General features: G+C 31.1%; 1 protein-coding gene across 1 annotated transcript; it reads right to left on the reverse strand.

The window, feature by feature from the left end:
• Window positions 1-268: 268 nt before the first annotated feature.
• On the reverse strand, window positions 269-19,669 carry LOC134242219 (transcription factor RFX4-like). The gene is made up of 19 exons (XM_062724307.1): window positions 19,333-19,669; window positions 13,965-14,055; window positions 10,118-10,241; window positions 9,000-9,061; window positions 8,567-8,644; window positions 7,647-7,674; window positions 5,923-6,027; window positions 5,753-5,830; window positions 5,519-5,632; window positions 5,107-5,156; window positions 4,894-4,994; window positions 4,453-4,511; window positions 3,977-4,121; window positions 3,245-3,339; window positions 2,690-2,807; window positions 2,115-2,237; window positions 1,738-1,842; window positions 951-1,532; window positions 269-491 (listed from the first exon to the last, which is right to left on the reverse strand). Exons 1-19 carry the CDS (start codon window positions 19,550-19,552, stop codon window positions 310-312), a joined length of 2,460 nt encoding a protein of 819 aa, XP_062580291.1. The 5' UTR covers window positions 19,553-19,669; the 3' UTR covers window positions 269-309.
• Window positions 19,670-24,385: the final 4,716 nt, after the last annotated feature.

Raw genomic sequence — 24,385 nt, forward strand, 5'->3', positions numbered from 1 at the left:
TAGTTATAACATATTAATATATTTTCAAATCAAATCCTGTACATTCCTAGCAATTTAATTTTATGTTTAAATATTCTATATAAACATTTTTTTCCTTCCCCTTTGGAAACTTAAATAAATTGATTAATTTGGCAAATATACATGTATGTTTTAATTTTTTTGTTTTTCTTTTGTAATTAATCTTTAAACCTATGAAGTCTCCAAGTATCTCCAAGTATCTCTACCCCATCCGTCTTTCATTAAAAAAGAGTAAGACTTGTAAGGGTTTATAAATAATACATTTATTATGATGAGTTTTAAGATACACATTTATCTGAAAGCGGCTGCAAAGTAAGGTTTTCCAATAGTGGAAAATGATGGCGGCATGGAATTTGCATATATATCTTCTTGGAAGAACATGGCAGAGTCTTGGCGTGGCGGATACTGTGATTGCGGCTGCGCAATGTCCATGTATGGACCATTAAACCCTCCGATTGAAAGATGGCTTCCTACTGCAAAATACAGATTTTGTTATTAATATTAAGGACAGATGATACAAACTAAAAATGAATGCCTGGATCGGTATATATTTTTTTTTGGCCTAAATTCATTGCAAATGATGCAAATAACAAATTTCTAGAATATAAAGGAATGGTAAACCTTCTGTGATGTTCAAAAGTCTGAAACCATCCTTATTAATCTATACAAATATTTTTCACTTCAGATCCCATTTTTGTGAAATTTGGAATAAGAAATTGAAAACTACGCGGTGAAACTTATTCATTTTACTCATTTAAACATTACCCAAGTTGTTATATTTTCAAATTCTTTTTTTACATAAGTTTGTTTATCATCTGTCCTAAATATTTGGTTGAAATAAAATTCTGCATGAGTAAAAGCAAAAATATAACGTATGAAATAATATGGTTACAGTATTCTCGTACATGTAGCATAGAATATGTTTCATGTACCTTGGAAGTTATCGTGCGAGCTCCTGTAATAATTTCTAGAATTTTCAAAGGCGGATCTGTTGATGGTGTCTTGGTACGACGAGCTTCTTAGAAATGAACTTTTATTATAGGTGTCATATGAAGAATGAAATTTATTATAACTGTACGGGTTGTATGTCTCATGAAATGTAGGATGAGTCCTACTGTCTGCCCAGTAAGACGTGGTCGCCTGTGGAACACTTCCGGTAAAAGGCACTGTGGGAAAAGAGTTTATATGTGTTTCGCCGTAAGGTTGAACCCGAGGAGTAGTAAAAGTGTTATTGGTGTTCATAATATCACCGTATGAATTCAACCCATACTGAGATATGTAAGTCGGACGTTCATACGCACTCCCATTGAGGGACGAGTAGTGTTTCAATGGGGATAACGGCAAGGAGGAATGGCTGATCCCGGGTCGACAGGATTCATCAGGAAAGGTCAGTGAGCATGGATCTCTGTGAATGGAAGGCGGGGGGCGACTGAAAGCCGTGCCGTTCATTGTGGAGTAGGAATCGGTAGCACCATGTCGATTCTCGTCCATGCCTCCAACATTGTCACCCTCGTCTGTTGATAAATGAAAATATTGGGGTAAATGTGATTCCATTTGAAGAAGCAAGAAATGCATATTATGAGCATGTTTTACTTTTTAGAGCCTCTGATTCTCTATATATGCAATAACAAAACAGGCCTTTTTAATGAAATTGATGTAATTTAAAAATTAAAAATTAATGATTTTTAAAAAACGTTATTAAATAGGAAAAATGTTCACCATTACTGTCGAAGGATCCTTCATCAACTTTTCTCTTTCGACCTTTCGGGGAAACCAGATGTTTGGATGATGGTGTCCGTACCTTGGCTTGCGTTTTTATTTCCTCTAAATTCATTCACAAAAGTTTATGTAAATGCATTCAATTTTGCAAACGAGGGAAAAAACAAATATTAAAACGTATTTTGTTTTTTCTGAGGTCTTCAAATGATCAATATACTCAGTATATATGTACATATTTTTTTAGTTTTCTAATATATTGACCATTGTTGACAATTTTTTAATTAAGAAACGTAACAATAAATCTTACACATTTTTTCCTATGCGTTTTATTACTTTATATTTTTTTAACAATGAATGCAATGGAAAACCAGCTTTACCTGCACATTTCATATACTTCTGGACAGCCTTCTGTAGAGTTTTATCTGTGACCTGATCGTGTTGTGTTTCCATTACAAGAAATACGTACTCATCAAACATCATGTGAATCAGATGGAAGGCACCTGATGAAAAATAACAGTAAGAGGAGTCACATGGACAAGTAAAAAGAATAATTAACCACGACAAGGAGCACACGGTGGAATGAAGACATCGGGATGCTTACTTCTTCGTGATACCACTTCTTATATTTTTTTTAGGTTTGTGTTTGCTCTAGATTTGCACTCGGTTTATAAGTCAGACCTACGGGTCAATTATACTGTTTGATATCTCATACTTAAGAAAGAAATGCGAGAAAAACCGGGAGGAATAAGTCAGAGGATTGAGAAAAATATGGTAAAAGATTAGTAAAATAATCAAATAGTACCTAAATTATTGTAAAAAAAAAATTTAATGATGCCACAAATTTATTTGTACAAATACTTTGATTCAATTAAGAAAGATAAAATTAGATTTTCAATTTATAATGAAATAATATTTTGAATTAGATCTTTCTAATTTTAAAATTAAAACGTACCAAAACTTGTTGCATTGTGTAATGTTAAATCCCTCATCAACAGAGAACCTATGATTTCCCAGTGTAGAAGGAACTTGGAGGCCGTTTCTTTAAATGATTTATCTTTGTCTTTTAAAGGCTAAAAAGAAAAATAACTATCTTGTATAAGGTAAGAATGGAATAGTTTGCTTTAATAAATATAAGATACGCTGACTATGAACGGATTTTTTGGGGATGAGTTGTCAAAGCAAATGTATTTTCAGTTCAATTTAGAAATTTATGTTAATTTTGTTTAAAAAACAATATAAATTGTGTAAATAAATATGATAATAAAACAAATACGATAATAAATTGTATTGTTAATAAAATTTAGATTATAAAATCCGGTTGTTACGATTTAATACACGTCGTTTAAAAGAAAAAAAAAAGAGTAGCCAAAATATGTAGTGACAATATATTGGATTTATGAATAAATATCTTATTTAAATAATTACCTGTAAAACACGTTTATCAATTATTTATTATGTAGTGACAATAAATTGGATTTCTAAATAAATATCTTATTTAAATAATTACCTGTAAAACACATTTATCAATTATGTTATCCAGCCATTCTGTGTAGCCCTCAATTGGTGCTTGCTTAGTCAGCAAATTCTGAAATTCGTCGAAACCTAAAATCGGAAGCGTAACACTCTATGTCTATTTTGTACTAAAAGTGCGAAACATTTTTTTTTATTTAAAAGTACGCCTTTGTTCAATCTTCATTATCGACATAAGTCCATTTAACTCCAAAAAATAAATATTAAACTCTGATTAATATTTCCGAAATAAGGTTGCAGCTGTTGCATACAAAATGCCCTATTGTATCATTTTTTCCCTGCAACAGCTGGTTTTTCTTAAGGATAAATACATGTAACACACTTTTCTTTTTCTTTTTTTAGATAGCAATATTTTTTTTCATAAAATTATTGAATAATATTTTCCGGGTAAATTGGGAGAATGAATTAAGATTTTGTCATAGTGTCAAAAATATGTGCAAACGTTTGTGTAGAATTACATAGACAATGAAACAAAGTCGCACATCTAAGCACAAGTAAAAGAATTCTTAGTTTTAAAGAAAATATTTTAGGGATTGATTATTTAAAAAATAAAATAATCAATCCTTAATATATATATCTGTTCCATTCAAAATCAGTCAAAATAATTTATCAATCCATGCATCAACTTTTTTGTGTGTTATGTGTCCCTAAGAAATAAAGGAGATGATATTGAGTGAATGTAAATATAATATACTCTTATAGTACGTACAATCATAAATAACTTCTTTAAGACTATTGGTTGATTTAGGGGTTGTGAACCCCGCCTGACAACAGATCTCCGTCAGATCAATGCTTGAAACATCCTCCAGCATTCCATTCAAAGACTCTTGATTATGAAGGACACTTCTGGCTGTCTGCAAATGACGTCATTAACATTCATAATTTTTTTTCTTGAAACAGGAACCAATAACATGATAACTTAGAATCAAGAAAAATAATAAGATTATCATTTGACTCGGTCAATTTTTTTTAGAAACAAAAATTCAATATAAATTTTGAATTTAATGTTTTTTGAAATATCAGTATACATGTATTTGAAGAGAATTTAAGAGTCTCACAGTAAAAAAAAAAATGTGTGCATTATTTTTGAAACTCCACAATATCTAAAAGTCATTGTTTGACTTTCTTTATTTTGTCACATTAAATCTGGAGAGACCCAATGTTCTTTATTATTGATAAACTTACCTGCGCTAAGTGAACAAAAGACATTTGGCGTTTTATGCTGTGAATAAAATGCTTGGCCACTGGAAGTAAGAAACATGCAGAGAAATAACTCTCAAGAAAGCAAAATTCACGAGACACTAAAATTGGAATTCACATGTTGTTGAAATAAAACTCTTTAATTTATAAATACGAAACGATTTAATAATTAAATCATTTCTAAAAGTATAAAGTAGCATTTACATTAAATTTGTCTTATGTGGATAAGATTTCAGTCGATTACATAGCAAGATATACCAAATAACATGATTGCAACTTTTTTCATGCAACTAATGGTAACAAACAGAAATACTGGTATCTATAAGCAGGATATATTGATTCACGATTTAATGATAAGTACTGATTTTTACCGATGAAAACTCCAAGCATTATTCTTTTAATAAACGTATACTTTTTTAGGACTACCTTCTATTTTCTTGTCTCTTAGCTTCTTTGGTACATCCTCAAGAGAACTATATAACCAATGCACCAATTTCCGATTAAAAACTTTAATTTCAGACCCAAGGCTGTAATTAAACATACATATATTTAAAATGACTAGAATTTTTTATAAAAAGAAAACGAAGAGAAGAACATTTTAATTTCTAAATTGTTTTATTGAAGTAAAGAAAAGAGTACCTGTCTGGAAGATCTTGGATAGTTGAAGGAATTAATACATCTATCATAACCTGTAAAGATAAGATAGTTTCGAATAATATTTTAGTACAAAGTACTACAAAGACGAACTGCTGAGTAGAATCTCCACCTCATTAAATAATATATCGGAAAGACAACAAGCATCTTTGGCCTAGAAATTTTTCAAATTGATGCTGAAACTCAACAAAATAATATACGAATTTCAAGTGTCAAATTATAAGGAATAAACAGCAAATTAATATGGAATACAAATTGTATCAGAAGCAAAACATTCTAAAGTTTTCTTCAGACACTCGATTGAGAAAACGGATTCACAGGTAGGTATTTATGAAAAACATGGCATATCTCGTATTTTGAAAATGAGCATGATCTATATGAGATTTGAGTCTGTTACCTTGTAAAGTATTGAATCACAGAGCCCCACGATGTCGGCCACCATGTCCAGATTCAGCAGTCCCAGAAGGTGCTCGGGCATACCCTGCCAGAAGTGTAACAAAAAGTTCCGCACCTACAAGCATATGGATGATGTCAGAAGTTTGAAAGTAAGTTTTGAATACAAAATGTCTGTGAAAATGTTTGGTCATTTATTATGTTTGACAAAGATATGATTAAGAACACGTTAATTAACCTCGTCGAAATTAGCGCTGATAATGGTATCCAGTATCCTTTGACAGTGAGTTCGATACATCATAATAAATGTCTGCATCTGAAATTGTAAAAAAAAAACCATTATTTCCTTAAAAACTCTAAACAAATATATTATATTTCAATGCTGTAGATAAATTAACAAAACCAGACCTTCTCCCTGTCGACATTTTCTGGCAAAATTAAGTTTTCAGCATTTGGAAATTCTGGTAGCAAAGTCCCTGTCTTTGAACTTAGGGAAAATTTTCTGTTGGAACCCTAAAGGACAATAAAAATATAACCATGGGTTCCGTACACCACAGAAATGAAAAGAAATATAAGCAGCTTATTACAGGTAAATTGAAAATATTTATTTTTAATTTGAACATCAAGACCTTTTACATATAAGAAAACGTTTATAATCCCAGGTTAAAAATGTACAAGAAAATGTCTACAATTCCTTGGTTAGGTGTAAAAGTTGCAGTTTTTGATAACATGATCATGATCAAATAGTTTCAATAAGGGTAAAATGAGCTATTATTTACAATTTGTTTGGCGGTTACATAAACACTTAGGGTAGGATTAGAAGTCTTTTGCTGATGCATTCTACTGCGAGGCGCCATTACCCCGGTCTCAATCACGCGAAGTCCACTTACACCGCTGTGTCACCCACCTAGCTGAGTCGTTCGTGTTTCTCTAGCAGAACGGTTTCTAAGGTCTCTTAAACCGCCATTATCTTAAATACCGTGCACTTTTAAAAATTCTTCCTAAATTTTCGCTTTTTGGTAGTGTTAAGAGATTGAATGTTGAAACCTTATTTTCAGATATGAAATTTTTGGTGTAAAATGCCTCAGTATCCATGGGAATGGTTGTGAGACCTATCGGAGATCAGTGTCGTGTTTGTCCAGTGGTTCACTAATTGTCGCTTTCCATCGCCAACAAGAGCCTTGTCAAGCTAAAGCAGGCTAATCTGAGGGGACTTTATCTTATTTAAACAAAGCCGAGTGAATCAGCATTAACACACAGGCTCTGCTAACATATCCGGAATAGTTCTTTTATCGTAATGAATGCCGGGAATAAATTGATATTTGCTGTAGGAAGAGACAAGCGAGAGAAAATAAATGTTGCCGTGTGATGTTTAGCAGCCCAGGTATTAAGCATCCTGTACGATTTGGAGACATAATCTGAACAGGAAATTCTTCTCTCTCTAGACTTTACACTATATGCTGTAACACCTATCATTCTAGGACAAGCAAGGCGTACATCGCAATGTACACTGCTCATAAATATATGAATATCCAAAGGAATTTTATTTTTCAATACCGTATTATATATAAATATATGCCAAAATTTTTATAAATGTCATTAGAAAATTAGAGAGAACTAAAGAAATATAAATATTGATTTTCTTGAACCTGTCCAAATATTTTGTCAATTTATATAATCTTCTCACGGGTCACGCCATGATAAATGAAGAGGGCGTGCAATGCATTTCCAGAATTAAATCGCCCTTCTACATCAAAAGTAACCCCTGAAATATCCATATATTTGATTTAGTTAGCCCCTAAACCCAAACAATAAAGCAGGCGGTTGAGAGGTCCCCATCAAAAGATAAGACCCACGTTTGAACAGGGCTGCATCCGAGGACCAAATCGATGCCTTCGCTATAGTTCCCGAAAAATGCTTACACTTGCTTCAATCTAACGTGCGATTTGTTTACTCGGAGTCCATATCGGTTCCTTCCATTTATCAAAACAAACGACACACAGGATGAATTTCAAACACTAACATTTCTGACAATCCAAGGTGTTATAGGGTAGGAAATCTAATATAGACCCAAGATAAACCGGCATTACCAGACGCCGATAATCTGAATTTAAAAACAAAAGAATCGATACCTCAGTCTTTATCTTGATTCCGGAAAATCTGAAAAACGGGAGAAAATTGTCATAAGTAAATTAATCTAAACCTTGCGATATTCGCATTCTCTCCTGGGTAGATATTGCACAGGCGGGTGATATCTGCTGTGCTAACGACCCGCAGGACTGAATTATAATTCTACAGAGCACTGCCAGGAGGTCATATTCAAAATATTTCTGTTGAAAGCCAATCTCTTTGTTTAAAGCCTTTAACTTTCATAATATCTAGATAAATTTAAATGAATTCACTTAAAGTATTAAATAATGTCTTTGACATAAAAAAAGTATATGTAAGCCTAGGACTTTGAAATGAAGGTGATTAAGAAATTCCACAACAAGATGAACGAAGGTTAGTTGAAAATCCACTGTATACTTCAAGAGCTATATCTCTAACAAATTAACTACGAATACATACAGTATCCATAAACTGAATTCCACGTTGACCTGGATTCATCCTGGAGGGCTGTTTGTGGCTCCCCTTAACACGTTTGTATTGATTTAGTCTTAATTAAGAAATTTATTTTCAGAGTTTAAAACTTGTTTGGGACAATCTGTCATTCGTTCTGTGCTGGAAGAAAGCTACGTTTTCAATTTAAGCACTCAATTTGTTCAGAAAAGTGTGGAAAGCTTTTAACATGACAAACTGAACGAATCCCAAATACGACCAAAATTCCACCTTTGACGAGGTTTGGAACACAGGTGCAAAATTTGAAGCCAAAATCGTTCCAACTTGAATGACTAATACATTCTAATCTTACAAAACTTGAGCGTGACTTGACAATTTTGAAACCTATACCTATTTTTAATATAAATGACTGATAAGACCCTTGAACAAAATTTTTTTTATTAAATTTATACATTGTTTCTTATTTCATACACATAATGATTGGACTTGTTACCTCGTTAATCCTTTCCCTGAATACACTGAGTGATAGTAGATCGAGGTTTCCTTGATGCCAATGCCATAGTAATGGTACCTACAAAGAAAAAGCTGGATTTAAACAAGAGTCAATTACAAACTATACTGCAATACCGATCTCCGAGCACTGCCTCCCATCAACTATCGGGGAGAACGCAATCACCACACTTCACTGCCATATACACAACTAAACAACCCAACAAACTGCTAGATCGGTTTTAGCAAACTGTGAGAATGGCATTTCAATAAGTTGAATTCTGTTGTAATCACATTTTAAAAGCGTCGAATATTTATACATGATAGACAGTGGAATAAAACAACTACGCGTTTTGGTCATAATAGAATTTATTAAAATAATCAAAATAATCAATTAAGAAGAAGATTCAAGTTTCAAAAAATGTTTGAGAACTTACTTTGATTGTCCTCTTGTTCCTAATCGTCTAGTAGTTATCTTGGAAAACTTCTGACGAATGATCTAGGGAAGTTTTTATTTATATTAGTATACAGTCTTGTATATTAATTGTAGAGCATAACATGATGTATTCTCCATTGTTTTTCTTTTTTGAACATTTTTGCAAAATACTGAAGTATATGGATGGTGAAAAAAATGTATTCCCGTCGAACTCAAATTTTGCACAGGATACATAAAACATATATGATTCGTCGTGGACGAGAAACAAACAAAATCTATTCACATATCAATGTTTTCCAATAATAAAATCTTTATCTTAAAAATATTATTATAAAGTTTTCGGCATAAATACAGATCAGACATACACTGAATAGCTGTACAAGTAATTCAATTGATGTTGTTTAATACTTTGAAATATGCAATTTAGAACTACATTGTATTTTTTAACAGAAAAGATTCTTTCTGAATATTTTATGGAAAAATTACTTTGAAATGCATTTGGAGGTAACAATAAAAATATTTTGCAAAACGGTAAATCATGCAAAATCAAGAATTCTTTCAAAAATTATTTATGAATGCTAGATACTGTTAATCACTTTTTATTCGGGGGAACTTTATTTCACGTAATTACGCGAGACAGTGTACTCTCGAAAATATCATTCTCGCGTATATTATTATTCCGTTAGGAAATATAGAGCAGTAACCACAATTCTTGAAAATTCTGTCTCTCTAATAAGGAGTTAATGTCTACCCCGTGAAAATAAGGTGTTGCAAAAATTGATCTGAAGTATTTCTTTTTTTTTCTGTCTCATCATAGTGAAAACCATATTTCAGTATATAACCATAACTTTTATTTGAAAAGTGTCCATTAATTAAAAAAGCTAAAGTGGCGTATTTTATTTAATACAATTTATCATTATAGTACTTTCAAAATATGCATTTAAAATATTCTAGATATATTTGCAATTATAAAGATCAAACATTTATAATTAATGTATCATAGAGGTTGTTTGATTGTTATCATTCATAAATAGCATTTGGTTACAATAATAAATTACTGTTGTTTAAGCAGCATTCTTTTTGTAGTGTCTAAATTTTTGTATTCAATAGTGCCCCTACCTTTCCGAATGTGGCGGCCCCGGCTGGTGTGTATTTCATCTTCTTACAGAAGTCCAGGTAATGTGTGTATAGTACACACCTGGGAAGACACACCCCCTCTGCCCTCTCATAATTCTCCGACAACCTACAAAATGTAATATAATAAAAGCAATGAATAATGTAGAAAAAATTAAAATTTGAATGTCGCTTTTATAAAAACATATTTACATAAAGTTGATCGAGAATTAATATCAGTTGATAACGTTAAGATTCTATGGCAAAACCTACATTTCAGATTTCCCTTTCCTTTTAAACATGTTTTGTAAAAGAAAATATTCGCAGGAAATTATTTTTTAAAAATTCATCATCATCTTTTCCCTCTTCCCAATATACTATGTTTTTTTTTCAGAAATGGAAAAAATGAAATATATGGAGATACAGAACAGTAATCTAACTAAAAAGTCAGTCAAAACAATACAAATCAGGAGCAGAGCAATACGGTCCTCTAAAACACCAGATATTGGATCAGGTGCCAGGTAGCAAAAAAGTTGAATAATGGAAGCCATATGAATTTTAAAAAAAATTACAAGAAGTACTAGGAATTATCAACATTTCTTCTTTAAAAAGAAACTTAATAATGCAATGCGATATTCTTTTTCGGACAACAGTGTTCTCTTGGTACAATTCATAATAAAAGAATTTGTTTTCTCAACTTCGTTCGATAAGAAAGCAAAACTTGAAGATTTAGGACATTTTGACACCGATAGCTATGTGTCAACCTATCAGTGTTTATAAGCTAATCATCTTAAAAATTATATAAAACCTCAAAACTTAAAAATAATTCAAATTCCTTTTGTGTTACCTAAATAAATATAATTTGTTGCATTGTTTGAATTCTAGACGTCAATAGAAGACTTTTTTTAATATATATATTTTTAGGGACGCGTATGATGACATTCCTGTCAGGTACGCCAAAACTTATTTATTATTGGAGCCCACTTCGATAGGTTTACCAGCTGGCGGGCTTCAGTGTGTGACAATATTCCCACACCTCAGCAGGGTAGAGGTGACCCTGAGGTCATTCAAAATATTCTTTGAAGAATGCCATTTATTTCAAAGATTTAGGAAGGAGACGAACTTGCATCGATTTCAAAAGAGAACTACATATTAGAGAGTATTTTAGATAATTAATTTATTTCTGTTTGTGATTAGATTGGTTTATATCCTTATTTCTTAAGTTTGAGATTTTTTTGTCATATAAGTGCATTTTGACCTTATCATTTTGATTCTTAATTTGTAAAATGCGATGAACTACAATACAATACATTTGATAGGTTTAAACTGTCAAAATATTTTTTATATCATTGAAGTTCATTTATTAGTGAAACAGAATAAATTCATCTTTAAACAGTTTTTTTTTTTTTGAAAGATACATTAAGGACGCATAAAATTATATGCATTGAATCACATCAAAAGTCATTTTAAAAATGACATCGCAAAAAAGAGATGAATTTTGCACACTGTTGTCAGACACGTTTTAATAATACAAGATGTGGCTGTTTTAACGCTATCAGCTCTCTCTATAGTGGTCACACGAACTCCTCTAAACGAGCACCACATCACGAGTGTGTATGACAGTTCCACAATATAGGACCCCAACACTACGTCAATTACCCCCACCAACTCACCGACCATCTGTCAGATTTAATAAGTGTTCACACCTGTGTGTGAATTTACCTGACAGAAAGCAGAATTGATGAAATATAAATATCAGAAATCTAACCGATATGTAATGTAACTTTAAATAAATTTTATTCTTAATGTTGTGCAAGTTTATAAAGATTTTTTTTTTTGCGTGTATGCATAGAGAAAATCTTAATAAATTTTTTCGAAGGTTTAGACATGATACAAAGGAAAAACTAACAAAAATCTTAAAGATTTCAATTAAACATTTTAATAAATAACCTTCCTAAACAATAATTTTTTTTTAGTTTTAAAAATGAAAACAGTTTAGATTTTAAAGAAAAGAAATGGTCAAGGAACTAATGAAAAATGAAATTTTGAAAAATCATTTGAAATTTATCCTGGAGAATTTTTGTCATCTCCCTCGGGAGATGACACATTAAGATTGTATGCCGGAAGTGAAGTCCTAGTGTAAGCTTCCATTAATTTTTCGGGAAGATGTTTTACAGAGTTCCAAGTAGCCTGTAAACTGGTTTTCTTTTAGAAGAACTAGCTTAGGAGTGTGTTATCTACTTTCGGTGTCGGCCTATTTGAAAGCCAAAGAAAATTTAGAAAAGAACTGCGATGCTTATAAATATCTATAGTTTCGGTGTGTCGTATATATATTGATCCTCAATACTATGCCTTATTAAATTGGTAAGCTACACAAGAAGAATTGACAATGACGTGATTTCTATATATAAATTTGTTGACGCGGAGGGAAAAACTGGTTCTCGCACAAAAGAACAAGCTTACAATTAGATTCTGCAAAAAATGAATGAAGAGTGGATTTATTAAATTAATTCCTGTCAAACTTTAATGATTAGCTGCTTTTAAATGAATGATAATTATTGTTGATAATTCCGTATTGTGTTAAAAAATAAAGTTCAAGGAAAGTATTTGAATTTAAGTAAATTGTAAACACCCAGAAGCACAAAGACCGCTAGATTGAAATTTCACCAAAAATCGCCTTGGGTGCTCTCGCAGACGTCCATGCTTTCCATATATATACTGCGGCCAAAAGAAACTGCGTACTTTAATGTGGAGTTTGCTGAATAAATCATTTGGGAACTTCAGATGTAATAATCCATATATTCAATGCATTAAAATATTTCCCTTTCTGTTTTATTTCTTTGACATTATTGATACCAAAGAGGTGACATTTCAGGCTTTCTGGAAAGCCAAACTTGTTAAACATAAATGAATAAAGCACTCGTGAACTATTTATATTTTCTTTGTAATTTTTATTGTTTATTTATTGATATGACAAGTATACAGATTTTCTCTATTTATTTAATATTTAAAAAATAGTTACAGTTTATCACTTTAAAAAAAGAATTAAATTTGCTTACAGACTAGAAATGGAAATTTTGTGGGTGAAAGTTGAGAATAAAATATTGATCATATAATATCGGGTATTAGAAAAATAGATCATAACGATTCTTCTGTCTGAATTTGTTTGAAAAATAATAAATTGAAATGGTATATATTAATGTCAAATAATCCTAAAAGAGGACTGAATTTAAAAAAGAGATTAAAATACATATTATTAAATTAATGGACTATTTGGTCATTTTTATTAATGTTGTCCCATCAAAACAATCTTAATATACAAGCGAGTTAATGCTAGCTGTGTTTATTATTACCAGGATTTGTCAAAATCACTTTCATAGAAGTGATCTCAGTTATTAAAAATTTTTATTCTAGTAACTAGCATAACTTGTAAACCTGAATTAATATTTTGAAAAATTATCCTTTATTGCTAGAATGATTGATTGTTATAATTCCAAAAAATCATTACAATCATGATATATTTATTATATGACAAGAAAATTCAGTTCATTGTTTATAGAAAAAATATAAACACACCATATGGTGTCGTGTAACATTCTGCTGTTTAACGACCATCCATTTCTTTTCTACGTTTGTTTAACTTTTTCTCTATTTTTATTACAAGGGGAGTCGTGATATGAAAGTAATAACTAACGTTTAAAAAAAAATCAGCTTAAAAGTACTTCTATATTACTTTAAAGCCTTACCAATTAATGAAAATTTTATTTAACGTGGTTGATTGAAATCAAGCACTTTTTTTTCTTTTAATTGTTACCTTCTTTATTTATGTTATATTTTTTATAGATCTACTCACCACTTGAGCGTACAGGCCACTTGTGACTGTTTCTGAGTACTGTCAGACTTAGTATTCTCTGTCTGTTCTTTCTTGACTTCTGATGGCCATTCTACAAAAGAAAATAACTACATTATATAATATGAACAATTTATTTTTCCTTATGTGCTCTTAAATACTGAAACTGACGAATAATTCGGTTCATGTGAACCTGAAGCGCATTTGCAGCTCTGTTCTGCAGCATGTTAAATAATAAAGAGGGTGTGTGTGTGTGTATAGAGCATTTATTACGAATGCCAAATGAGATTACAGATTTTACAATATCAGAATGCAGCAGAAGGTGGGGCCCAAAAACATCCCACACCTTATACAAAAGAAAACTAGTACATATATTTTCTACAAAATTAACAATAAGTACCTTATACAAAAGAAACTAGTACATCTATTTTCTACAATAACAATAGTTATGCAATAACAATAGGCACCTTATATAAAAGAAACTAGTACATGTATTTTCTACAATAACAATAATTATGGAGGATTGAAGGGGTGGTGGTGGGTAAAATTTGTAAACCACATTTTGGACAAATGTTATTCTGATAAGGATAAGGCTAATAGCCGTTACTAGAGTACGCTTAAGTATAAAACCCGGAAAACCCTTCGGGACCCATGAATTCAAACAAATTGGTAATTAATAAAAATATGCAATTTATTACGTATTTAGATCACATAAATTCCTTTATATACATAAATACACTTATTTTTTAGGAGGGTTGCTCAAAATGTAACGTCGTCTTTCATCATCAGTAAAGTTTTACAAACATACCGTCTCTCAATTCTAATTCTGCACACAAATTTGAATCTAATTTATTTCCTACTTTGTAAAATAAAGAAAAACTTACGGAAACTAAGTTTTAGTTTTGCGCCGCAAGACAATGTTACCATCATCTAAATTATGCTTCTTATGCGACTCATTCATACCCACTCAAATACGCAATAATTCAAACCATTTTTAAAATTCACTGCTAACATATGCTCTATAGTGTTTTGATTTTACAGTTATAAGACCTGCTCCAAAATTGATTCTCATAATTATTTTTGTGTTCTCGTGTGGCATTGGATGCAAAACAATCTAGCATTGATGTTGACTTTTAGCTTGTCTCTGATAGATTTCCTTCTCCTGTGCCTCTGCATATCTTTTCATGAATTTTTCCTTTCCCAAACAAATTTACGTGAATTGTTCTTATTTGTAATTTTTGTTATATTTCATTATTTGTTAGTAAAATTCTGACATCTGGAAGGGTCGTTTTAGTCAGGAATCAACCTCAGAGGAAGGAAGAAGAATGTGTTTAAAAGCACAGTCAACCTTCAACGTCACTTATTTTCTAGCTTGCAAAGCGGGTTATTGCAAAACCTTGGTAAATAAAACACAAGTGATAGATTAAGCCCAAGAAGATTTTTGATGGAAATTTTAAAAAGAGACATTTAAAATGTGACGTTAAAAAGGCGTTGGTAGCATTGTTGCCACCATTTCGTAAGTTTTTTGGTCGATATTTATCATTGAGTCAAATGCTGACTGACGTTTTTCATACTAATTGTTAGTCCATTATTTTTACACTGATTTGACGAGGGATTTTTCCGTTATTTCCCGATCATGACAAGGAGCACACGGCGGGTGTGACCGATCAACAGAGGATGCTCAATCCTCCATGGCACCTGATCCCATCTCTGATGTTTTAGAGGTCCGTGTTTGCTCTGCTCCTATTTTGTATTGTTTTATTGACTTTGATATTGTATACTGTCCGTTATATCCATATCCTTCATGTCAATACACTTAACATAATTTTGTGCTTTGCTTAATATTCAAATAAGACTATGATATGCATTTATGTGATTTTTAAAGATGCTTAGCTTACTCCGAAGAGGCACTTGATCCAACCTCTAGAATATCAGGGGTCCATGTTTTATTCCCTTTTCACATATTTTTATATTGAACGTTCATTTCTTTTAGATGAATCACTGCCCATGAACATCACCATTTTTATTTAAAAGAGACAACAATGCATGTATTGTTCGATGTATTCCTGAAATATAACATTTATAGCATGTACAAGATGAAGGCAGGAGGACACAACGTTATGGAATGCCATATACTACAGCCAACTGCTGACTGCTTACTGCCAACTGTCAGCAGCTTACTGCTAACTGCCACACAAATTTGAATAATTTTTATTTTAATTTGATATTCATGTGAATTTTCAAAAAAAAAAAAAAAAAGGAAAAAGAAAAAAAAAGAAAAGAAAAAAAAACAGGTGCGGATCCAGGACATTTTTTCCAAGAGGGTCACCCTGGTAAAATTAAATTGATTAAATGACCAATATGTTTATCCTATTTAATATTTATTCAATATATGCGATTGATAAAGTACATTTTTTATTTGTTTTCTTATTTGAAATAGGTAATAAAATGTCTATTTTCTGCGTTTAATCTTTAAAGCAGTATACCCTCCCCCAACCCCCGGAGACAACAAAACCTTTGAAGAGAGAAAAATGAAAAAAAAAAAAAAGAATTTGTTGTTTTGCAGGGAAAGATGTTTTAAAAATAAGTTTACATTTTTCATTATATTCTAGAGCTAAAAATTTCCTCAAATTAAAGATGTATATCTCTGTATGTTATAATGTTTCACTTGCAAATATCTTGGGGATGGGGTGGGGGGCATTTAAAATTTGTACAGTCATAGGTTAATGTATAAACTAAACGAACTAAAACTGATATTAGACTCTCCACGTAGAAAACGCCGATAAAACATTTATATCTCTTTGTTTTTACAAATAAAATATGTTTTATATGCATAGATCTAGAGAGAGAGGTCCGGACCCACCCCCCCAGAAAACGCGGTTTCGTGTTTAGTTGGTATCAAAAATGTCATAGACATGAAGGTATGACGCATGAGAACCCCCTCTCCCCGGCCGAAATAATTTTTCACATTAAGGAAAGGACTTAAGTTTTTTTTTTCTTGTCAAGAAATATCTGGGTTTTTTTTTTTGGAAAATTCACATAAATATCAAAATAAAAATAAAATTTATTCAAATATGTGTGGCAGTTAGTAGCAAGCAGCTGACAGTTGGCAGTAAGCAGTCAGCAGTTGGCAGTAAGCAGTTGGCTGTCGTATATGGCATTCCATACAACGTCCATTTAATAAATAAACAAGACAAATCGTAAACAGGACAGAAAAGACCAAGCACGGTTTCCTAGAAACATCGAAAGCGGAGATCAGGTTCCACCGAAGGTGAAGGTACCCCGGATTGACTGCTCATACTCACCGTGATTCCTATGTATATTAAATGTACGTCATCAATTTTAATATAATGGTTATTGAACTAACAATTGTATGAAGATCTAGAAAATAATGACAAATCACGAAGTTGTATTTAAAAGTAATCATTTACAAAAAGTTTACGTGTTGAAAGGCTTGTAACATCAAGTAATTTGTCAGTAGCAGTAGACTGCTTCGGTTTAATGAAAGAAATCGCATACGGAGCATGGTTGTGCATGTAAAATCAGTTGGTAAACATACATTGTAAGCAAAAAAAAGGTGATGTTGGAATATACATCGAACCGAAATATTGACTTTGAAGAAGTGGTCCACCCCCATTGTTACCCAGTTAAATATAAGTTGACAATAATAATTTTCATCCAGTAAAATAACACTTAAGACATTATTTTTACCCAAATCAAAAATGCAAATTTGCTCATGTTATCTAGGAATTGAAGAAAGTTTAAAAAAAAAAAATTATTTTGACACCTTTGCTTATATTTCGTCTTTTTGAAATAATTTGACGTAAAACTATAGGGGAATTAATGCTATTGAATGTAAAGTTGCTTTTTTCACATTGTATATCAAGCAAGGGAAAAAATAAATATTAATGTTGTAAGAAAAGTATTGGTTGAGCAAAGGGTCGGTTTTAAAACTTCATTTCTGTATTTTATGAGTAACTGTCAAGAATTACGTTTCTGATGACTCGAGTACTTCAACACAACATGACGGTCTTCAATCATTGATCCACGCTGATGTTTACTTCTCTCTATCATTATGAAAAAATCCAAACAACTTTACAAATAATACAGTATCCACGGAATTTGTCCTGCTGCTGAAGTGGGGCTTCAATCTTTGTTTAGAATTGAGTATAAAAAATACGCCGCCATATTGATTTACCCAGACGACAGTGTATAGGCTGATGTATCTAATATTTGTTCACAAGATTCTCTGCAATATTGTCGATCACAAACTAAACAGATAAACTTAATAAAATATCCATATGGAGAACTAAATATATTGATTCAAAACGGGTTTCTAAGATAAATTGACGCCATAGTTATTTAGGTGGAATTTTCTTGATCCGTTACCAAAGTAACCCGTTAACTCTGATTGCTGGACATGCCTGAAGTAGTCTTAAGTCATTGGTTTAACATTACAGGGTGGGTCTTTGGTTTTAACTGAATGTCTTCATTCATGAAAATTGAGGTGCCTTTTTTGATAATGAGTAACGTTAAATGATTAGAGGTATTTTTATTATTAATTCGTATCAAACACAACACACTCAGTTAATTATATTAACATTTTTTGTGTATTTATCGAATTACATATTTGTAGATATTCTTAATTTACTTTGTTAGTTATAATAATAAAAGAAGATAATAAACAATATTAAATTCTTAATTACTGTCCAATTATCCATTTCAATCTTCATTTATTCTATATTCTTAATGCATTTCTTGTGAAATTATATGATCAAAATAGTTTTTTTAAATCATCGTATTAAAAAAATGTTAAAATGATGTTGACAGTATTTTCTTTCTCGGACATTTCAAAAATATTAAATTATGTGAAATTACAAAATGTATATTGATAGAAAAATTGTTAAACAATAGAATAAACTACCAAAAATTTTTCTTCATGTTTTTTTTATTATCAAAAAATGAAATGTAAAGATTTTGAAAATATTTTTTCAATAAATTTCACTGTTTATTTCTATTGCTGAAACATGGCTAATGGTTTTATAGATTTTTTCAAATCATCGGCCATTTTAAATAAATATTGAAATAAATGTGAAAAAGGAGGGAAATGTTTTTTAAGTGACATATTACACAAATTTCGTATTTATATCCCCTTTGGTTTAAAAATCTTCAATATGAAAAATCAACAATCAAATAACACAGTTATATATAATTTAAATGCTCAAACTAGCTACTTCTGGCCTTTTTTTTAACATAGAGGACACAATTGCAACACATATAAAATAATTCTACCAAATACTTTTCTAGTCAAAAGGGATATATATATACATGTATATGAAATGCCACAACTTAATTATTTCATATAACTTACCTGTATTTTCAGTGGCGGATCCAGAGTTTTCTGGAGGTTGTTTCTTGTTTTCAGTCCGTGTCGAGTTTTCGCTTCTATTTGTGGAGGGTTCGGCCTGCTGCGAGCTAAACGTTCTCTCCTCCCTATGGCCCCACAGAGAAGATGTATAATTGTATCCCCCATGTAGATCATACAGACTATCATGCATCAAGGGAGCTAACTGTACGTTCACCGGTTCCATTAGACAAGAAGAATCGTACCATAGACAGTTCTCATATCAATTTCAAATTTGGTCACTAAATATTTGCACTCAGACTCATAAAAAAGGCAAAAATCTAAAACTCAAACAAGGATTTACAACGTGCTAACATCTAACTAAACAGTAACACTTTAAAATGTCAAGAATAGATTCACAGCTATTTCACGGAATGAGAGTGTAATGGACGCAGGACAGAGTAAAGCAAACATGGGATATAAGCCCCGATAAGGTATGACCCACCCCTTTCTATTCAGATAACCAATTAGAATTGTGTTTATCACCCTGCAGTGATCTCGCACCCTCGATAACCCGGCAATTCTGGCTATTGTTCTTGTTAAAATTCAGATCTTGTCTTCAGAAAGTAAGTTATGTCTGATAAGGTTAAGACCAAAAACCCCACTGTCTGATTTATGATAACTGGGAAACGGCTTCCCTGCCCCGTAAAATAGGTATTTATTAAGAAAATATTTTTTTAAAAATTTTTATTTAAACACTAATAAAAAATTATTTTAGAATAAATCATATTGATAAAGAGTTGATTAAAACAGAGTATAAATGTCAAAGAAGTGATTATTTTTGCTACAATTCTTGATAAATCAATTTATGTAGGCGGTATCAATTTTTTAAAAAATTTTAAAAGTGTCTCCACATTTAATCTCTCCCTCTTGAAATGTATCTGAAGAATAAAACTTTATTCATTATTTGAACGAAAAAAATTTCAACACCTTTGATAAGGGAAATTCCTACTATGATTCAATGATACTTTCATAAGAAAATAAAATCAGATTCTAGTACCCTTCCTTTTTAACAGTCAAAAGTATCTTTTTATTTTTTTTTTTTATTATACCGTATAAGTAGAATTTTTAGCGAGGATTTAATTTTGGCATTATTAGCGAGGGTCCTGAGATCGCTAAAATTAAATATCGCTAAAAATTAATATTGCATTTTATTTGTAAATAGCTTCTTTAATAAGCATTTTAAAATCGCTAAAATTACCTCTCGCTAAAAATAAATTACCATTTTTTAAGGAGAAATCGCTAAATTTGCGTCTCGCTAAAATTTCCACTTATACGGTATCAAATTTCTTATTATCTACTGCTTGGTATATTTCTTTTCCAAAATGAAAGTATGAATAAAATGAATAAATAAATAAATACATCGAAATAAATTAATGAATAAATAAATAAATAAACAAATAAATAATGCTATACTATTTCCACTTTATGAAAGCATTTTGGAAATGAAGTATTTATTGCTTAAAATAAGTTTTTTTTATCATATGACAATATTTGCTACGTGTCTTTTTTCATGTTCATGCAGTTTTCATAAATTCCATTCACCGTAACTTTCCGTTAAGTTTTCAATCGTCAATTTCCCATACTTATGCAGCAATATACCTTCATCACGTACATACTGGGGTTAATTTTCTCATTTGATTTGATAGGCTACAGCATGCTCTATTTATTGTATTATTTCTAAAACCTGATAAGTTATTGACAATAAGTTGATGAAACAAGTATCAGCATTCTCGTTTAAAGTCATCATTTCGTAAGTTTTATGGTCGATATAATAACTTTGTCAGCAAAAATAATCAGTCAAATGCTGACTGCCGTTTTTCATACCAATTGTTAGACCATTGTTAGATTATTATTTACACACTGATATGTCGAAGGATTTTTCCATTATTTACCCATCGTGACAAGGAGCACAAGGTAAGTGTGACAGGTCGGTAGGGGATGCTCACTCCTCCATGCCACATGATTCCATCTCTGATGTTTTAAAGGTCCGTTTTTGCTCTACTCCAAATTTTGTGTTGTTTAAAAACGATTGAGCTTGAATGAAACATATGGAGATAACGAACAGTATTCAAGATCAAGTCCATAAAACAATACAAAAAAGAGCAGAGCAAACACGGACCTCCAAACATCAGAGGTGGGATCAAGTGCCATGGAGGAATGAGGATCCCCTGCCGACCGGTTACACCCGCCGTGCGCTATTTTTATGATCGGGAAATAACGGAAAAAGTCGTCGTCAATTCAGTGTATTAATAATGGACTAACAGTATGAAAAACGCCATACGAGTACGTATCTCCATATATTTATAATGTCAATATGTTATGATGGTTATTTAGGAATTAATGCTCATGAAAAAATGAAATCTGTTTCAAATTTGCAAAAAGTAAAACATTGAGTGTTAAACTGTCCACTATAGATTTATGTGGAGGAAAATATTGAAAAATTGTTAAAACATCGATAGGGGAAAGAACTGCTAGGGCTAAGACTAAACCCATTTTTTCTTCACTTACAGTTGTTTTTGCTAAGCAAATATTCAAGCCTTCTTTGATATGTATATGTAAGTTTACTTGGCCTACACATCCTCTCCTTATGTGAATTCTCTTCTTTTGTAAAAATATTTTAATACATGTACAGGACAAAGTAAATGGTGAAATACTAGGTGTTTCAGAAAAATCACCATTTAACGATCACTTACGGTTCTGATACAATAATAAATAATGATAAAAAAAAATTGTATATATTTTTAAAGCAGTTATATTAAACATCAGATAAAAACAAGAAGCATATCAAATGAATGCTATCCATAAAAAACTGTATCTTTTATTAATCAAAAGGAAGAGGACATTGACATAAAAAATATTTATGTTAAATTATATTGTACTTATTATTCCAATATTTTAGAATATATCAAAACGAAATTCTCAATAATTTGTGGGAACACTTTGGGTCAACGTGATAAAGAGAAGCAATATGTTTTTGTGAATTTAGTATACAATGAATCGTAGCAGCACGCAACATTTAAAATTAATTCCATTCAGGATTTTATATTTAACTCTTGGAAAAATATTCACTTCAGATTAAATGAATAAATTTCTGGAATTATTGAAATCGTGTTATATCATATTTTGCCCCAAAATACCAAAAGAGTTGTGTTTACGAAGAGAATTTTATATTTTAAAAAAATAAATGCATCATAAAAGAAAGAACAAATAAAACAAAATAAAAACATTTATATTTTTTCTCTCTTTCTTCCTCCGTCCCCCTTTTTTGAATAAATTTTCCTCAGCGTTCATTAAAGTATTGATCTCTAAATTAATGTTTATATATTTTTGAAACAAACATAGTTATTTTTAGTAGTAAATCTAAACAAATAAAGCAACAGATAAAAAAAAATAAAATAAAAAAAAGCACAACACTAGTCCGTTTGAATTGAGACATAATAAAGATGTTTATAATTTACGTAATTATTTGACATTCAAAATTAAATTATGCTACCTTTAATGCAAACAACAAAAATATCATTTCATATTGCGTGTGAATTAATATTTAGTCATCTATTAACTTTTTCAATCATTTTTTATTTTCTTTGATGCATAATGAGAAACACTCAAAAGGAAAATTCTTGAGAGTAATACATTACTTTGTCTTTCTGGACTATCACAAGAGGCCCCCTGTTCTTTAATGGAGAATACAGGTTAAATTATCTTTAATGTTTAATTCCGAACCTCTGGGAAATGTCGGCCAAGATGACAAATGCTACAAGTATAGTGGAAAAGGTAACAGGACTTTGAAGTTCGCCAAGTCTGTAAAGAGAATTAAAACCATTTATATTTCTGTTATGGACAGGGGATTATTAACACTTATAATTTCTTTAAAGGGAACATCTCTATTAAGTTTGTCATTGTTTTAAATGATACTTTATTTGTCCTTTACATGTAACTTAAAAGAAAAGTGGGAATCGGGGGCAATGAAAGGAATGGAATTTTGATACTTTTGATTCCCCGCAAAGATTTAAACTATCTGATCAAACTGTTTAAGAAAAGTTAGCAAAATTCGAATTATCATTTGAACATACCACAGAGTTTTGTAACATAAGGTCATGTTTCTAATTTCAAAGAACTCTTAAGTAGAGAGTGGTAAAAAAAAATAAGTACAACGTATATCTATTTAGACAACAACGTTGTTTCTCAATAAGTTCACTTCTAACTCCTCATAATTAAATGTTGGCTTGATACACCTGTGAAATGTGTGTATAAAAGTGTTAAATCGCCCATGTTTATTTTTTTCTCCCAAGAGGAAATTATGTACATGTACGATATTTTTTGACAGAACTTAAATTGAAATAAATACATCTTGTCTTTTAATTTGAAAACATAATGCTGAATAATAATTAACCCAAGCAATATTTCGGAATATTTTAATTTTAAAGTAAATTATTTATACTACCTATGCTACGGAATACTAAATTCTACAAAGTTCCCTACATATCTGACAATTTATACTCCATGTGTAATGGAATATAATGAGATAAAGTATTGGAGCTAGGTCAATAGTCCAAAAAAAAATACAACGCAGGACCAGAACAAACACGGACCTTTAAAACATCAAAAGTGGGAGTATATGCCACGGAGGAGTGAGTACTGAAAAAAAAAACAAGCTGCTCTATTTAGAAAATGTTTTTATAAACAAAAATAAAATTCATAAACGGACCTAAAAACATCAGAGGTTGGTCAGGTTCCATGGAGGAGTGAGCGGCCTCTGCCGACAGGTCACAACGGAGAAATCCGTCGACCATTCAATGTGTAAATCATAGTTCAACAAATATTATGAAAAAGTAAGCCAGCATTTGACTTAATGATAAATTGTAATTGCTAACAAAGTCATTGTATCGACCATTGAAACTCACAAATTAATGACTTTAAACGAGACTGCTGATATTTTTATTCCATCAATTTCTTTGTCAATAACTTTCCTCGTTTTAGAAATTGTTCAAAGAAGGGCACGCTCTTGTGCATCGAA

Source organism: Saccostrea cucullata, unplaced genomic scaffold (genome assembly GCF_032062105.1).
Source record: "Saccostrea cucullata isolate Sc308-1 unplaced genomic scaffold, CSIRO_AGI_Scuc_v1 ctg489, whole genome shotgun sequence".
NCBI lineage: Eukaryota > Metazoa > Mollusca > Bivalvia > Ostreida > Ostreidae > Saccostrea > Saccostrea cuccullata.

What these genes read in the sequence shown, in the direction of transcription:
- LOC134242219 (XM_062724307.1), bottom strand. Translation starts at nt 19,552, where the DNA reads ATGGAACCGGTGAACGTACAGTTAGCTCCCTTGATGCATGATAGTCTG. An exon ending in GAATCAAGATAAAGACTGAG is followed by an intron (nt 6,028 to 7,646) that starts GTATCGATTCTT and finishes ATTGTCCTTTAG; the next exon opens with GGTTCCAACAGAAAATTTTC. An exon ending in ACACAATGCAACAAGTTTTG is followed by an intron (nt 2,238 to 2,689) that starts GTACGTTTTAAT and finishes ATTTTTCATCAG; the next exon opens with GTGCCTTCCATCTGATTCAC.